This window comes from Orycteropus afer, unplaced genomic scaffold (assembly GCF_000298275.1).
Source record: "Orycteropus afer afer isolate SDZICR_OR568_19922 unplaced genomic scaffold, OryAfe1.0 scaffold00017, whole genome shotgun sequence".
Taxonomy (NCBI): Eukaryota; Metazoa; Chordata; class Mammalia; order Tubulidentata; family Orycteropodidae; genus Orycteropus; species Orycteropus afer.
In genome coordinates, this window is record NW_006921604.1 from 6,996,619 (window position 1) to 7,013,786 (window position 17,168).

A 17,168-nucleotide genomic window follows, 5' to 3' on the forward strand; every position below is an offset into this window, starting at 1 on the left:
AGGTGAAATCAATGTATCACAGCTATAGAGACCTTCAGTAAGCCTTGTCCCATCAGGACACTCACCAGGCTGTGAAGGGAGACATGCTCGGGAAGCAGGTGGGGGGGTCACAGGAACCAGGCTTCTGGTACCTCAATTCTACCCCAACTCTGGGACCTTCTCCCTTTGTGGACCCTGGTTTTCCTTCCATATTGTGGGAGACAATCAACTTCCTCAAAGGTCCTAAATTTAATCAAACTGGGGGAAAACTTCTGTTTCTATAAAAAACCAAAACTAAACTCACTGCCATCGAGTCAGTTCTGACTTATAGCAACTCCCATTGGGTTTCTGAGGTGGTAAGTCTTTATGGAAGTAGATTGCCCCATCTTCCCTCTGTGGAGTGGCTGGTGGGTTTGAACTGCTAACCTTCTGGTTAGCAGTAAATGCCTTAGGTACTGTGCCACCAGAGCTCCTTCTGGTTCTATATACCTTCCAAATCCCTCAGGGGGTGGGGGGACAACAGGAAAAGATTCTATTAATGCAGCATAAGGCAGAAGATGGGGCAAAGTAAAACAACTGCGAAGTATAAATAAAGACATAATTTACAATGGTAAGCAAAATATAAGTAATGTCAATAAAAGTGAACAGGCCTGACTCAGATTGGATCCAGTCCCAATTTCAGTTGCCACTAAGTCAATCCTGACTGATGACGACCCCATATATGTCAGAGTAGAACTGTGCTCCATAGGGTTTTCAATGGCTGGCTTTCTAGAAGTAGAGCGCCAGGTCTTTCTTCCAAGGCTCCTGTAAGTGGACTCAAACCCCCAACCTCCTGGTTAGCCATCAAGCACATTAACCATTTGTACCACCCAGGGATTCCTTCAAATTGGACAGAACACAACTAATCAAAATCTGGCCAAATACTGTTTATACAAGTTAGCTAAAAGAAAACAAATTGCTCCAGGAAAAGCATGGTTCTGAGTTGAACAGCTGAGCTGGTAGCTCTGAGGAGACAGTGATAAATTGAATCAAGTTATGCAACATTTGTCTGCACACGGGCCAAAGGAACAGAGGCCCACAAACCAAGGCCTGGGAAGGTGCTGGTCTCTTGCAGAATCGCTATCCATTGGCCAAGAGGAAGCATATGGAGGCCATCTCTTGGAGATCACTCCTGTATTAAAACATCCTCTCCCACTTCTCTAAGCTAAACAGAGCACCTGCCCCTCCCTGGATGTAACAGACACCCAAGGATCACTCTGACCCAGATGTTTACCCTTCTCTGAGAGCCCAGCTCAAACCAGGCAAGAACAAGGTCACCAATAACCACCACCAACAGGCTCATCAAACATTCCTCTCCTTATTCAAAAGCACTTTAAGATGCTAAAAGTATTCTAATCAGCAGGACCCCTCATTAAGAAATGTTGTTGTTGTTGTTTTTGTTTGCCATCGAGTGGGCCCCGACTCATAGCGACCCCTCCTTGGGTTTCCGAGGCAGTATCACTACGGAAGTAGGATTGCCCAACCTTCCTTCCGAGGAGTGGCTGGTGGGTTTGAAACACCAGCCTTCTGGTGAGCAGTCAAGTGCCCTAGGCACTATGCTACCAGAGCTCCTCATTAAGAAATAGGATTCTTAAATACCATACAAGCACTGCCATGATTTGCTAAGTGACTTTGACTTTAGGCTAGGACAATCAGCCAGGTCCAGGAGCCCCCTCCACTACCCGCCCCCACCCCTCACCCAATGCAGTGTTGTAGCAGGAGCTTGTTGCTTCTTTTGTTAAAATAGTTGGTGGTTAGCTTTCCCAGGCAGGACTCTACCTAGCTCAGGTAATCCTTCTGTACTGTAGAGCATTTTACTGGAGAAGCCCAGGCTACACACCCTTAGGGCCTTAATGTAACAAGGATTGGTCAGGTGTAGGACACAGGGGAAAGTTTCTGGTCAAGAGAGTGGAAGTCCAGAATAGGGTGGATGATAGTTCAGAGAGAGTTGCTGTGGAGTGGACCCTGACTCATGGTGCTCCCTTGTGTGTGGAGTTGAACTGCTCCACAGGGTTTTCAAGGCTGTGATAGCCAAGCCTGTCTTCCAAAGGCAGCTGTGGGTAGGTTCAAACCAGCAACCTTTTGTCCGCAGTGCTTAAAACCCAAGGACTCCCAGCGAGGGACTAAAATTGAATTCATTCATTCATTTCTTCACTCATTCAGCAGTCATCAAGTTCCAAATATACATTACAAAGCTGAGAGACAACGTCTGAATTCACAGTCTAGCTGGGGTTCAAAACCCACTGCTGTTGAATCGATTCTGACTCATAGTGGAGATGGAGTAGAACTGCTCTATAGGGTTTCCAAGGCTAGCTGGGGTTACAGACAAGACAATGGAGGATTGGGAAGGCTGGGGATCAGTGATAGAGAAAGAAATGTTCCAGGTACCTAGGAGCAGCTTCCCTCGCCTGGGAGGAGGAAGGGAAGGAAAGAGGGTAGAAGGCTGGGAGCTTCCCCGGGGGAGTAAGGAGCCTGGCCAAGGCCCTAGGCAAAGAGAGGAGGTGGGGCGACGAGAAGGAAAGGAGGCTGGCAGAAGTGTTTATTTGCCATGCAGGGTTGGAGGAGGGCTGTGCTCCTCACAGTCTCAAGCTGAGCCGGAAATCTCCCAGACGAGTGAGCAGGGCCTGGGGGATGGGCACGCGTCAAGAGGCAGGCAACCCAGCACAGCAGCCCAAGAGTTGGGAAAAGCGGCCATTTCCTCCATGCTGGGTCACCTAGGCCGACCTCACTGGCCTCAGTTTCCCCACTGCATCTCAAGGATTAAGAAGTCAGAGACTTTGAGCTCTAGGGATAAAAGGCTCTGCAGAAGCCCAGACCACCACTCCCTGTAAAACAGGGTGGATGACGCCGGCCTCCCTTTTTGGCTGGTGAGTAGCCTGATCACCTTTGAAGATGAAACATGCTCAGGCCTAATGAGGAGTCAGTCTGCTTGTAGTGGGAGGGGGGCTGGGCTGCAGGGATCCCAGTCACCTGCTCCTGCACCAGGCCTCTCCCTGTCAGAATAGCACCTGGCCCAGAGGGGCAGAACATGCCTCATTTCTAACTTTTCAGGTCCCTGGCTACTTCTGAGGAGACTACTCAGGCACCCCACCAGCTCCCTCTTCTACCCTCTCCCTGTTCCCCAGGGGCCCTTTCCCTCCATCTGCTATTGGTCTAGGCTGCAGTCAAGGTTCTCTGAGAGTTGCCTCTACCTCATTTGTCCCCTCCACTGGCCTTGGTGGTTCAGTGTTAGAATTCTCTCCTGCCACCCAGGAGATTCTGGTTTGATTCCTGACCATCGTACCTCTTGTACAGTCACACCACCTGTCTGCTAGCGGAGGCTGTACATTGCTATGATGCTGAACAGGTTTCAGTGGAGCTTCCAGACTAAGTTAGACTAGGAAGAAAGGTCTGCTGATCTATTTCTCAAAGTCAGCCAGTGAAAACCCATGCCTCACAACAGTCCAATCTACAACCCATCAAAGGGATGGCCAGGACTGGACCGTGTTTGGTTCTGTTGTGCATGGGGTCACCATGAGTCTGGGGCCGACTTGAAAGCAGCTAATAGCCACAACCAAGACATACAGTTACCTCTATGTTTCCAGACCAAATAGGTTAATATATGGCAGTTGACTGTTGTTGTTGTTATGTGCCGTCGAGTCAGACCCAACTCATAGCGACCCCTCCCCTCCTTAGGTTTCCGAGGCAGTATCACTACGGAAGTAGATTGCCCAACCTTCCTTCCAAAGAGTGGCTGGTGGGTTTGAACCGCCAGCCTTCTAGTTAGCAGTCAAGTCTTAGGCACTACGCTACCAGAGCTCCTATGACAGTTGACTAGGGAAGGCTTTTTACAGCTTGTGAAGGTGCTCTGATGGTACAGTGGTTAAGGCATCAGGCTGCTAACCAAAAGGTCGGTGGTTAGAACTCACTAGCTGCTTCACAGGAGAAATATGAGGCAATCTACTTCCATAAGGATTTACGGCCTTGGAAACCCTATGGGGCAACTGTACTCTGTCCCATAGGATCCCTATGAGTTGGAATCAATGTGATGGCAGTGGGTAGGTTTCACACATGTGAGAACAGTTCTCAAAATAAAAGATACCCTCGCCCATTTATTCCACTCTTTTCCCATCTGTCATCAGATGGGTATTGAAACAAATGAACTTCTGGTCTGGCAGTAACAACACCTCTACTAGGTAGGGTCACAGCTATGGCCCCAAGGTACCTGGATGTCACATTCCTTGCTTGGTCAGGCATGAGCCTCTTCTTTTCTTTCCTACCACTCCCCTTCTTCCTCTCCCATTTTCCCCTCTCCCTTGCCCAAGCCAGGACCTGTCCCCCTGTGCCTTCCTCAGACAGACTAGCAGCTTCCCTTAGCCACACACCTCCCCAGGAGAGTACCCCCACTTCCTTTGTAGAGGCCTGGATACACTGGACTCAGGCTCCATAACTGGCTCTGGTTTCCTGGGAAATACTTGGCAAAAGAGAAGGGAGCACGCAGACAGCTCACACTCCCCTGGGAGGCAGCAGCCTCGTAAATGCACTAATATTAGGCACAACTGAAAGACAACCTTCTCTACATGTTTCAGAAGAGGACTACACACCTGGGGATTATCATATCTTCTCAGTGGTTAATTTGTGTTCATTAAGTAATTAATTTGTTTATCTGATTTGCAGAATGATGCCCAAAGGTTGGACTTCTAGATCATCAGCACTCGACCTCTGAGTGAGCCTTTGGAACACCTTCCTAAATTAGGAAGATACTTATCTTCATTCTTCATCCCCCCTCCCTCCCCCCAGTCCCAGGGGATAGGAGAACTCATGGAGATCCATTCCTCATAGATGTAGGTTTAGGGCTACTACTCTGAAGCCCTCCCAGGCAACCATCCCTGCTTTGACAGTCATGCCAGGGACCCACAGGCCTCACCATTTCAAGCCCTACAATCCCCAGGTTCTGGGGCATCTTGTTACCCCTGACTCCTACCAAAGCATGACTTTCAGGGAAGCTAAGCAATGCCTGGAAAGTCAATTAGGAAGACCTGGGGAAAGGCCAAGGACTCGTCTCAGTGACAACCACAGTGGAAAACAATAAGGCAGTCACATCCAGCTCTGCCCTATGAAAATGTGCATCTCACATCGAGACATGTCCTTGCACTTCTCCTTTAACATCCCTATCCTACACCCACACCAGCATGGAGCTCCTGCATCCTCTCCAAACTGTAAGTCTAACTGAGAACCCAAAGCAAACAAAGCCACATTAGGCTATAAAGGATACAGTAAAACAGCATAGAAGGATCAGGCACACATGTGATCTGCACGCCTTTGCACCCAGCACCTCACTGTGCCTCTGTGAGGGGTGTGGGCATGGGCTAATTATAGGCTATGGGAGATAATGAGCACCTCCTTGAAACAGAGAGGAGGCAGCTTGTTGGTATCTGCCCTTTGTGGCCCCAGGGTGTTTGGAGGACTGGCACAGTGAGGACCTGAACGCCGTGCAAACTGGACAGCCCTGCTGTCCTCCGCTACTTGAGGGACAGTGCTCTGGCAGAGGTGGGCATTTGCTGGGTGCTCACCTTGTGGTCCAGCTCGGTACTGGCCTTTGGCTGTTGCTCCTGACAGGGTGGCAAGGTCCCAAAGCTGGAGCTCAAGTATTGCCCAAGGGATGACGGCCTCATGAGGCTCAGGAGCTGGCTGAGTGAAGACAGCTGGGGAGAAGGGAGGCATCACTCACAGAGGGCAGCAGCAAGCTCTCAGGGCACTCGGGGACTCTTGGTCTGGACACCTCTGCTGGCAACAGTGGGTCAGAGTGCAGGCTCTGCAGCCAGACTGCTGGCTTCCAACACCTAGAGCCATCTTGCCATTAAGAGTCAGCTATTAATTAACCTGTCATAACCTGAATGTTCTCATCTGAAGAATGGAGACGACCAAGACACCTTCTTGCCAGGACAGGAGACACACACACACACACACACACACAGTGGGGCGCAGAGTGCCTGGCATGCCCTTAAAGAGGTGAACTATGATGCTCTCCATCAACTCAATGCCTGATTCACTCCCCAGGAGTAAACAGACACTCATGGTTTAGAAGAACCAAAACCAGGAAACAAAGTCTCCTCTGCCATCAGGCAAGACCCTTCCCACCCTGGGCTGTTCTTCATCTGCTGACCTGCTCTCCTTTCACCTCTACCTTTTCATTTAATGTGTTATCGTGGGAATTTTAAACATACAGGAAAGAAGAGAGAATGCCCATCATTCCTCCTTTCCTGTTTCATCTCTCTCCTGCCCCCTTCACCACCCTGCTTTTCACTCAGTTTTTCTTCTGGAGTATTTGAAAGCAAATCCAAACAAACATCATATCATTTTACCCATAAGGAATTTCTAACAGAAGAAGATAAGGATTCCCCCCCCCCCAATACAACTGCAATACCCATTATCATGCCCAACAAAATTACAAAGAATCCCTTGGTATCACCTAATACCTGTGGTTCAGTTTTCACTGATTGTCTGAAAAATACAATTTTACAGGCTGTTTATTTGAATGAGGATTCCCCATAAGGTGCACACATTGCATTTAGTGGATGTTATGGACTGAATTGTGTCTCTCAAATATGTGTTGTAACTTCTAACCTCTATGCCTGTGGGAATGGGTTGTTTTGGTTATGTTAATGAGACAGGATTACTATAGGGTGTGTCTTGAGTCAACCTCTTACAAGATATAAAATGAGCAGATTAAGCAAGCAGAGATGGAAGAAGATTGATGCCAAGCTGCATGGAGAACCAGGAAACAGAAGCTAAAAGAGACAAGGACTTTCCCCCAGAGCCAACAGAGAGAGAAAGCTTTCCCCTAGCGGCTTCATGAATTGGGACTTCTAGCCTCCTAAAACTAGGAAAGAATAAATTTGTCATTGTTAAAGCCATCCACTTATGGTATTTCTGTTATAGCAGCACTAGATAACTGTTGTTATGTGCCCTCGAGTCAGACCCGACTCATAGTGACCCCTCCTTAGTTTTCCAAGACAGTATCACTGTGGAAATAGATTGCCCAATCTTCCTTCTGAGGAGTGGCTGGTGGATTTGAACCTCCAGCCTTCGGTAGCAGTCAGTGCCTTAGGCACTACACCACCAGAGCTCCCAACTTGATAACTAGACAGTGGAAATGTCACTTAGTCTATCCACAATTTTCTCCACTACCACTCGCACTCCTGTTTATTTTTTGGAGAAACCATCCACCCTCTCTGAACAAATGGGCTGTGAACCCCTTGGGAGAGAGTGTTGTCTCATAAATCCAGATGTCTGCAGCCTGCTATTCCTTCCGGCCCCACCCTTATGCCTGGTTTGGACAGCCTCAGCCTAGGCCTAGCCCCTGCAAGGACTGTCCAGCTGCCTTGGAGTTCACTCCTGGCTGGGGTGGGGGTGGGGGAGAAAGGCAGGCTCTGAGTGCCTTGCTCCTCTGAGGCCACTTGCAACCCTGGGTGGGGGTTGGGGGGACAGAGAAGCAGGAGTGAAGGAGCAGAGCCAGGGCAGTTCACAAAGGCATCTTTAGATCTGATAGGTGGGGGGCTGGCCAAAAGGGCTAGGGGCCCTAGCCCCCAAGTCTGGCTCCCAGATGGAGCCCAGCCCTGCCTGGCACACCTGGCTTCCTTGCTGTGACTCATCACAGACACCTGCTCAGCACTGTGGCTGCCGCAGGCTCAGACAGCCCAGGTCTCACAAGAACAGCTGGGCTGGGGGCTAGGAGTCAGGCCTGAGGCATCTGGGATTGGGCCAGGGCTTCTCAGGCCAGTGTCTGCTCCCTTCGAAGGGGAGGAGAGGAGGAGGTAGGGGAGAGAGAGGGAAGGTTCCGGGCTGCAAAGAGGCACGGTCTGGAGCTTCACTAAAAAACCATAGCTCTGCCCACCTTGCTCAGGCCTTGGAAGTTTGGGGAGTAGTTTCCAAAACAGCCTTGCCCATTCAGGGCTCACAGCTGTGCAAGCATGAGGGCCAGGCTCTGCAGCCCGCTTCTTGGAGCAGGCCCTCCAGGCAGCCGCGCCCCCAGCTGCTGGCCTCGGACCGCCCTGCTGTGGGAGCTCTGGGTGGGGCCTTTAGGAGCACAGTGACAGCAGCTGCCTTGCTCCTGTATTTTCCCTTCAATCCATGAAAACAGCTTCAATCTGCCCAGAGCAGCAGGCAGTCTCTCCCTCCATCATTTGCCGTGCTGCCTTCTGATTGCTTATTTTCTTTTGCTTCCAGCTTTGGGCAGCCAGAGCCAGTCCCTCTCCTGCAGACACAACCCTTTTTTGGGAGCAGGGCTTGTTTGGGCCCTGTGCGTCCTAGTGGGGCGGGAGCCTGACCAGTGCCCTCCCCACCCCCACCACTGGGAGGTGTCTTTGCAAACACTTCCTGTTACTTAGGGCAGATGCCTCCAGGCGAGAAGCAAGTGATCACCCAAGAGGTCCTCCTCTAGCCTTCACAGACTGGTCAGTTCGCAAGAGGAAGAACTGATTCCAGTGGGGTAACTGTTTACTTAGCACATCACACCTATGCTTGAAGCTGGCAGAGGGGCCGATTCAGCCAGAGGAAAAAGCACAGGTTTCATGTGTCTGCAAGACCCTGAATGTTCTGGCCGCTTTACCTCTGGGAACTCTAATCTTCTACTGTACCCTTGCACTCTCCATCCCAGCCACAATGACCTTGCTCCTGCTCCCTGGAACCTTAGCCCTGACTAGCTCTTCTGACCAGATACTGCAAAGCCACTCCCCTCTTCTCTCCACCTTTGCTGCAGTCCCACCTTCTCAGGGGGGCAGCCCCAGCTCAACCCCTGCCCCTACACCACCCCTTACTTGCCAGTTCCCTCACCCGACTCTACTTTCTTGTGTGTGCCTTCTAACATACTATGCAATTTACTTGTTTATTATGTGTATTATTTATTATCTGTTCCCCCCTCCTTTGATAAAGTGTGGAGAGTTTTGATTTCTAATATCCTGAGCCTAGCACAGCACTGGCAGGCAGTATATGTTTAAGCAATATTTGTCAAATTGGTCAAGTGAATGAATGAATGAACAAATAAATCAACAGCAACTTGAGACTCATCTAACCTTTCGTTAGTAGATGTGAAGCCTTATCTCCCTTAATTTTGGCCATTTGCAGCCCATGTTTTCCCAACCCCAAACTGGAAGACATGGTCTGTCATGAGGTTTGCCTGTATTGCAAGAGGTGAGCTGGGATAAGGATGTCCAGGAACAAACCCCTGATTTCCTCCCTAAGCCTGTTCCACTTGTGTCTTGCCAATCTCAGTAAAGGTTATCTCCACCCTACCAGCTCCACAGACCTTGGAGTCCTTCTTGTCTCTTTCCTCCCACTTCCCACATCCTGCTGGCTGTACTTCGGAAATCTACCCAGAATCTGACCATTTCTCACCAGCTACTGCCCTCTCCCCAGGCCAAACTGCCATCATCTCTCACTAGGATTATTGTAATCACCTCCTAGCTGGTCTCCCGACTTCCTCCCCACCTCCAGTAGTCTGTTCTCAACACAGCAACACAATAGCTAGAGTATGAGCGATGTGGACTATTAGCTATCACAACTGGATCAATAAGCAACATCATGATAAATGGAGAAAAGATTGAAGTTGTCAGGGATTTCATTTTACTTGGATCCATGATTAACACTCATGAAAGTAGCAGTCAAGAAATCAGACGATGTATTGCACTGGGCAAATCTGCAAAAGACCACTTTAAAGTGTTAAAGAGCAAAGATGTCACTTTGAAGACTAAGGTGCACGTAACCCAAGCCATGGTATTTTCAATAACCTCATAGGCACGTGAACGCTGCTCAATGAATAAGGGAGATTGAAGAATTGATGCATTTGAATTGTGGTGTTGGCAAAGAATACTGAAAATACCATGGACTGCCAGAAGAAGGAACAAATCTGTCTTGGAAGAAGTGCAGCCAGAATGCTTCTTAGAAGCAAGAATTGCCAGACTTTGTCTCTCATACTTTGCTCATGTGGTCAGAAGGGACCAGTTCCTTGAAAGATATCATGTTCAGTAGAGGGTCAGCAAAAAAGGGGAAGACCCTCAAGGAGATGGATTGACACAGTGACTGTGATGATGGGCTCAAGTGTGGCAGAGATTGTGAGGATGATGCAGGACCAGGCAGTGTTTTGTTCTGTTGTACACAGGGTCACTATGAGTTGGAGCTGATGGCACTTAGCAACAAAAAACAATGGGGAGCACATGACAAGTGGAAAGGAAGAAGGGGCCTGTTTCAGTCAGGGGCCACCTCACAGTCAAAACTGTGCAGAAGGAAGGGGAGGGCAGAGAAAAGCAGGGAGGGCTGGGGTCAGCTGTGCTGAGAAGTTGGGACAGGGGGGCAAGTGGATTTATGTGGGTGGGGCTGTGGGAATGAGGGCGGGCCCCTTGAAAGTGTGTTTTAGGATGAACCACCAGACAGGACTGACTGGAAAGAGGAGTGGCTGGAAGCCAGACACCTGGATGAGGTTGGGGATAGCCCTGGGCTCTAGGCAAGGAGGGTCTGGGCTGGGCCTGCAGTGGAGGTAGGGGAAGGGGCACTTTGGAAATGCATCTTCAAGGCCAGGGGCAGGTCCATTTCAGTCCTTCCCTCATTCTCCGCTGCCACATATTTGTCACGACTTTGCACATTCTGTATCTTCTGCCTGGAAATCCTTTCTCTTCTCTTTGCTGTACAAGCACCCACTCAGCTTCTCTAGGAGGCATTTCCTTGCCCTCGGCAGTCAACCACTCAGCCTGGCTCACTCCCCACACCCTCTCTTTTGAGCATTGTTTAGGCTCTGTCTAGCCAGTGAATAGTGCCTCCTCACAGCTGCTTCCCAGCACCTAGTTCACAACCGGGCGCAGGTACACACAGGCAGACACAGACAGATAGACTCGTGTCATGGAAAAGCCCTGGAACTGAGGATGAGAAAGGCAGGGTTAGACCTGGCTCCCCACTGCCTGGCTGTTCAGTCCAGCCCAGTCATGCCTAGACTGCCACTTGAGCGTGTGCCCAACAGCCCCCTGTCACTTCCTTTGGCGTGACTGAGAGCTTCTGGGATCAGCTCTCTGGTAGAGGTATCACCACCCCAAAGCATCCTTTTCCAATCACCTTCCTATCGGCTCCCCTCCAGGCCCAAGCGACCCAGTTCTTCCTCCATAATCTTTCCCTTTGCCACTCTCTGGCCTCCACCAGGAACACAGGCCCCAGGCTTCCCTCACTCTCCTATGTGCAGGCTCTGGCCAAGGGGGGAAAAAAAATCAAAACAAAATCCCAAACCTTAAGCTGACCCTGACATTCCAAGCAACCTTGTCTTTCTGGTCACTGCTTCATCAGTGTGTGTTACCCCTACCTACCCCACTGTTTCCAATCTTCCTTTTTTCCTACCTTGACACTCTGGCCTCCCCTCCCCCCACCACCTGCTGACACTGTGCTTTGCTCTCTTCAGGGCTCAGTCGCTGCCTCTAGCTAATGCCAATCCCTCTCTCTCAGGCTGCCTTCCTGATATTCCAACTGCCCACTAGTCTCTTGTCTTCTCCCTTCTCTGCGTTTCTGCCTGCCCCTTACCTTCTCCTGCTGGCTCACCTCATGACATGACTTGGTCCCTCCATTCTCTCTTTATCCCAGAAATACTCTGCTGTCAAGTAACCTTTGTGTATGTCACTTCCTCACCAGCCCCTCCCAAGGCCTCTGTCCTTGAGTTGGCCTTGGGTACATTCTCCCTAAGCACACCGACAACTTGCCCTCGGTGTTCATTCACCTCACAAATGTGTACTAAGTACCCAGCATGCTCCAGGCACTGTGCTAGGTGCCCAGGGTCAGTGGTGAACAGAAAAGACTGGGTCCCTGTTCTTAAAGAGTGTTCTACTGACAACTGGACAGGAGTGGAACACAGACATTAAACAAATAAGAAAACATCAGGAGGTGAAAGCCACAAAAAATTTGAAACAAGGGTGATAGTTAACAGGAGGTCAGGTAAGGCCTCTCCTTGAAGAGGTGACATTTTAGCTGCAATCTGAGTGACAAGAAGCTCCAGCCATGCTATGTCCTGGGGAAAAGCATTCAAGGCAAGGGTGGCAGCCAGGGCAAAAGGCAAGCTGAGCTCACGCTGACAGCCCAACTCAACTGGTCATCTTTCTGAGGTCCTTCTCTGTTCCATGTAGTCATAGCATCTCAGACTCAGCCAGTATGCCCACCTCTCCCCAGAATGGTGCTAGAACCCTCCCCCAGCACCCTGGGCAGGGGGTTCGTAGGCTCTGCTTGGACCCCTCCAGGGACAAGAGATGCATGACCTCTGGCCTTAGAGTGCCTTGCTCTTCTGGTGTTGCTGCGCTTGCTTCAGGATTCAGTTTCACCCAGCAACTCCTCTGGGATCCCAGGGAGATTCCTGGGAAGCTGAGAGCATTCTCAATCTGCCTGACATCCATTCTGTGCTGATAGTGACCTGTGCTACCCCCAGGGCCACTGAAGTGACGTTCTCTCAGCTGCAAGGAGGCTGTAGTTAAAGCTTCTTGGAAAGAAGAGGAATGGGAAAGGGAACTCCAATGCCCTTGCTGACCAAAGAATGTCTATCCCTGGGGCAGAAGGGACACCAGGAGTGTGCAGTTTTAATTTAATAAGTTTTTTTTTTAATTATTGTTTTTCTACCTATAAAAAGTAATCAGTGCTTCCAGCTCACTGCTCCATCCTTGGAGCCCAGCACGTAGTACACGCAAAAAATATTTGTTGAATAGAGGACTACGAGTAACAAACCAAACACAGCCTTGCTCTCTTGGTCTGAGGCTACTAAGCTTTGGGAAAAGCATCAGGAGCAAGCAGGCCATGGGGATCACCGTTTGCCCACCTGGCATGCCAGCCAGCTGGTTGAAGGCCAAGACTTACCTGGCTCTTCTCTTCCCAGAGAGGGAGTGTCTCTTGCTGGCCTAGCAGTTGGGCAATGACCAAGAGGCTGAGTTGGCTTCGAAGCTGCCTGTGAGAGAGGAGGAAGAAAAACTGAGAGAGTGCAACCATCTGAGAAGAAAGTGGGCAAAAAGCCAAGGTGCTTGTGCGCAGAGCAGGACATGCACAGAGAGCCACTCCTCCACTTTTGGACCCCAGCAAAGGGTCTCTTCTTTTAGTTTAGAGCAGCTATCACTTATTACATAAAGTAGTAAAACATCCATGATGGGAAAGTGAAAACATAAGTAAAAAGAACAAAATTGAAATCAATGGTAATTTCATAGGTTAGCGTATTAGTGCTTTGTTTTTTGATATATATATATATATATATACACACACACACATATATCTATATACACACATATACACACACATATATCTGTTGTTGTTGTTGTTATGTGCCGTCGAGTCAAACCCGACTCATAGCGACCCCTCCTTGGGTTTCCGAGGCAGTATCACTACGGAAGTAGGATTGCCCAACCTTCCTTCCGAGGAGTGGCTGGTGGGTTTGAACCGCCAGCCCTCTGGTTAGCAGGCAAGTGTCTTAGCCACTATGTTACACACATATATCTAGGAATATATAAAAGACACAAATAGCTAACGCACTCAACTGCTAACCAAAAGGTTGGTGGTTCTAGTCCTCTCAGAGGTACATTGAAAGAAAAGCCTGGACATATACTTCCGAAAAATAAGCTCTTGAAAACCCTATGGAGCACAGTTCTACTCCGATATAACTGGGTTTTTTTTTTCCTATATATATAGGTACATGAATATTCAACCACTTTTTAATAGGTCTTTGGCTTTTCTCTGCAGCATTAAAATCATTCAGCCCATTTAGATAAGTAAAAGGTGGGTGACCTGGCCTGGTGAGACCCAACTTGGCTTTATGTGTTTTGTTTTGTTTTTTAAATTGTGACTTGGGTGAAAGTTTACAAGCAAACTGGCTTTCAGTTCAACTGTTTCTGTATGTTTTGTAACATTGATTGCAGTCCCCACAATGTAACAGCATTCTTCCCAATTCTTGTGTTTACCATTTCCCTTTGTCCTTCTTTCCCATCCCTTCCTGCTTTCTGAACTTTGTCCCTAGGCAAATGCTGCCCTTTTGATCTCCTATGGTTGATTATTCTAAGGAGTGCTCTCCTCTCTGGTATTACTGTTCACCTTACAGGCCTGCTATACTTTTGCTGAAAGTTGAGCCATGGGAGTGATTTCATTTTCAGGGTTCAAGGGTGACTAAGTACCATAGCCTCAGGAGTTCCACTAGTCTACATAAGACCAGTAAGCTTGGTCTTTTTTATGATTTTGAGTTTTGTTCTACATTTTTCTTCCACTCTATGCAAACTTTTTTTTTTTTTTTGTCCCCACCAGCATCCAGTGACATGACTTTCTTTTGGGAGATCCTCTCCTCACTCCACCCAAAACCGGGCTCCAAGGATAGGCACGTGAGCAGGCCTGGTCCACCATTCACAGTGCCTGAGCCACCAAGCCTTGGTTGGAACTATCAGGAAGGGTGGCCCTTTCCACCAGGGCTGCTAATCTAGCAGAAATATTATCTGACAGCTGGTGGTGCCGTTTGTACCTCCTTGTGGGGACAGCCTGGAGGATGAAGCAACAAGTAGGAAGGCAGAGACAGAGACAGAGACCTGACAAAGCCCAGAGCCAGCTGAGCCTGAAGCCACAATGGACCATTCAGTAAGTTGTGTGAGCCACAAAAGTATCTTTTTGCTTTTCTCAGCTTGAGTTGGGTTTCTGAATCTAGGCAACAAACAGCTCTGATATACCTAAGGTTAGAGCTATTATATCCTCTCTTCTTCAGAAGTGAAGATCTCAGATCAGTTTTTCCAGTGCTAATGTAGGGAGTTCTGATCTTTTGAGTTCTTGAGGGTTATGCTGAGTAAAAAAAGAGGGAAGCGGAGAGACCTAAACAGGAGACTGGAGGTGGCAGAAGACTAGGAAAGGCTGAGAGGGAGTGATGGGAAGTGGGGCTGAGAGGACTGCGAGATGTGGGCCAACAAAGTAAAGCCCTTTTGCACCCCACTGGTGCTCCAAAGGTGTTCCCTCTGTACTCCTGTCACATTTTTGGCACAGTGTCCTCCCCCCAAAAAAACAAACCCAACTCAATGCCATCAAGTAGATTCTGACTCATAGCGATCCCCACTGAGTTTCCAAGGCAGTATATCTTTATGGAAGTAGGTTGTCCCATCTTCCTTCTGCAGAGTGGCTAGTGGGTTTGAACCACTAACCTTCTGGTTAGCAGTCAAATGCCTTAGGCACTGCACCACCAGAGCTCCTTAGTGTCCTCTCAGGACCTGGGTTTTTGCCAGGTTTACCCTCAAAGAATCACCATTGGACTTCTGACATGATGCCAAAATAGGTAGACAAGCTATACAGACCCTCTACAACAAACGAGAAACCAATTGAAACAGAAACAGATAATGCTGGAACCCTTAGCTTTGAAGGGAAGGATAAAAAAGTGGATTAAATACCAACTAGTAGAAGAATCTGAATGAAAACAGTGAATAAGGAGACAAACAGAGCTATGGACTGTTGGCTGTCCTGATAGGACAGACAAGTTGAATATTTATAAGTGGCATTCTGATCCAGGCAGCAACCTACGAATGGCTCTGCTTGCCGAGGACTGCATGGGCAATTGCACCAGTGGCTGATGACTAGAAAGTAAAACAGTGAAAAAGAAGACAAACAGAGCTGTCAACTATTGGCAGTCCTGATGGTGCAGCCATTTTGAATATTTGCAAGTGACATGGCCATTTTGAATAATTCCAAGTGGCATTCCAATCTGGGTAGCAACCTAAGAATGGCCTCTGCTTGCTGAGGACAGCATGGGCAAGCGGACTAGAGGCTGATGACTAAAAAGGTGTAATAATTCTCCTGTTACCCTTGTACCTTACACTCTCTTGGTGAATGGAGGTTTGGCCATTTGCCACCTCTACCCACCTTCTGGACTGGCAGGAATTCCATTGAGGTCTGGATACCCTGCAATCAGCTGCCTTCTGGGCAGGCAGGAACTGGTCTCAGGACTAGGTGCTCTGTTCCCAGCCACCTTTTAGACCAGTAGGAATTTTTTTCTGAGGCCATATATCCTACATCCAGCTGGCTTTTGAGATGGCAGGAACTTTTTTTCTGGGAATGGGACCTTGTTCTCAGTTACCTTTTGAGACAGCAAGAATTTTATCTAATCTATAAGCCCTGCCCACAGCTGCTTTTTGAGCTGACTGGAACTCCCTCTGGAACCAGGTACCTTGTTCCCAATCACCTTTTGAACTGGCAGAAACTTTTTTTGGGTCCAGGAGCTCTGCCCACAGGCACTGTCTGGATCAGCAGAAACTAGTCTGAAATCAAGTGCCCTGCCCCCAGTTGCCCTCCTGAGTAAATAAGAACTAGCTCTGAGATCAGCCACCTTGCTCCTATCAGCATTTTGGGCTGGCAGGGACTTTTGCTGGGTCCAGGTGCCCTACACCAAACCCCCCTTTGGAGATGGCACAACTCTTCTGGGAGTAGAGGCCCTGTACCCTGCTGCCCACTGGGACAGCAGGAACTTCTTCTGAGACCAGATACCTATCCCCAGTCACATTCTGAGCAGGCAGGAATTCCTTCTGGAACCAGATGCCTTGCTCCCACCACCATTTGGGCCGGCAGGAACTTTTTTTTTTTCTTTTTCTTTTTATTGTGATTTGGTTGATAATTCACAGAGCAAATACATTTTCCATACAGCAGTTCACATACACTTTGTCTCATGACATTGACCACAATACACCACAATGCAACATCTCCCCTCCCACTTCCTCCCGACAGCCACCTCCTCCCTGTGTCCATCACTCCATGCACTCCTGAGGTGTCTCCCTGTGCATAAGGAGCCCTTCTTTCTCTCATGCTTGTTCTCTCCAAGGAGTGTATCTACTTGAGGTAAATGTTTAACTCATATGCCTGTCTATTGTTTGGCTGGAGGCCACAGATGTGCATTCAATTCCAGACCTGAAGGGCAGCTAGGGGCCACAGTCTCAGTGGTTCCACCAGGTTCTATCGAGCAGCAAACCTGTTCTCCGCTTTTTTTTTTTTTTTTTTCTTTTCCCAAATGATTTTTAGTTTTGTTCCACATTGTTCTCCCCATTTATCCAGGACCTCCTACAAAGATCTTCTTCCAAGTGGTTGACAGTAGTAGCCGGGCACCATCTAGTTCTTCTGGTCTCATAGTCATATAGGCTGCAGATTGGATGGTGTAC

The 17,168-nt window shown here is 48.8% G+C and overlaps 1 protein-coding gene across 1 annotated transcript in view; it reads right to left on the reverse strand.

Moving 5' to 3' along the window:
- Positions 1-17,168, reverse strand: part of FAM178B (family with sequence similarity 178 member B) — a 170,634-nt gene that overhangs the window by 19,579 nt on the left and 133,887 nt on the right. Inside the window, exons 13-14 of the mRNA XM_007959527.1 lie at positions 12,871-12,958; positions 5,571-5,702 (exon numbers count right to left, since the gene is read on the reverse strand). Of these exons, the coding sequence (XP_007957718.1) occupies positions 5,571-5,702; positions 12,871-12,958 (220 nt within the window). The remainder of the gene's footprint in view (positions 1-5,570; positions 5,703-12,870; positions 12,959-17,168) is intronic.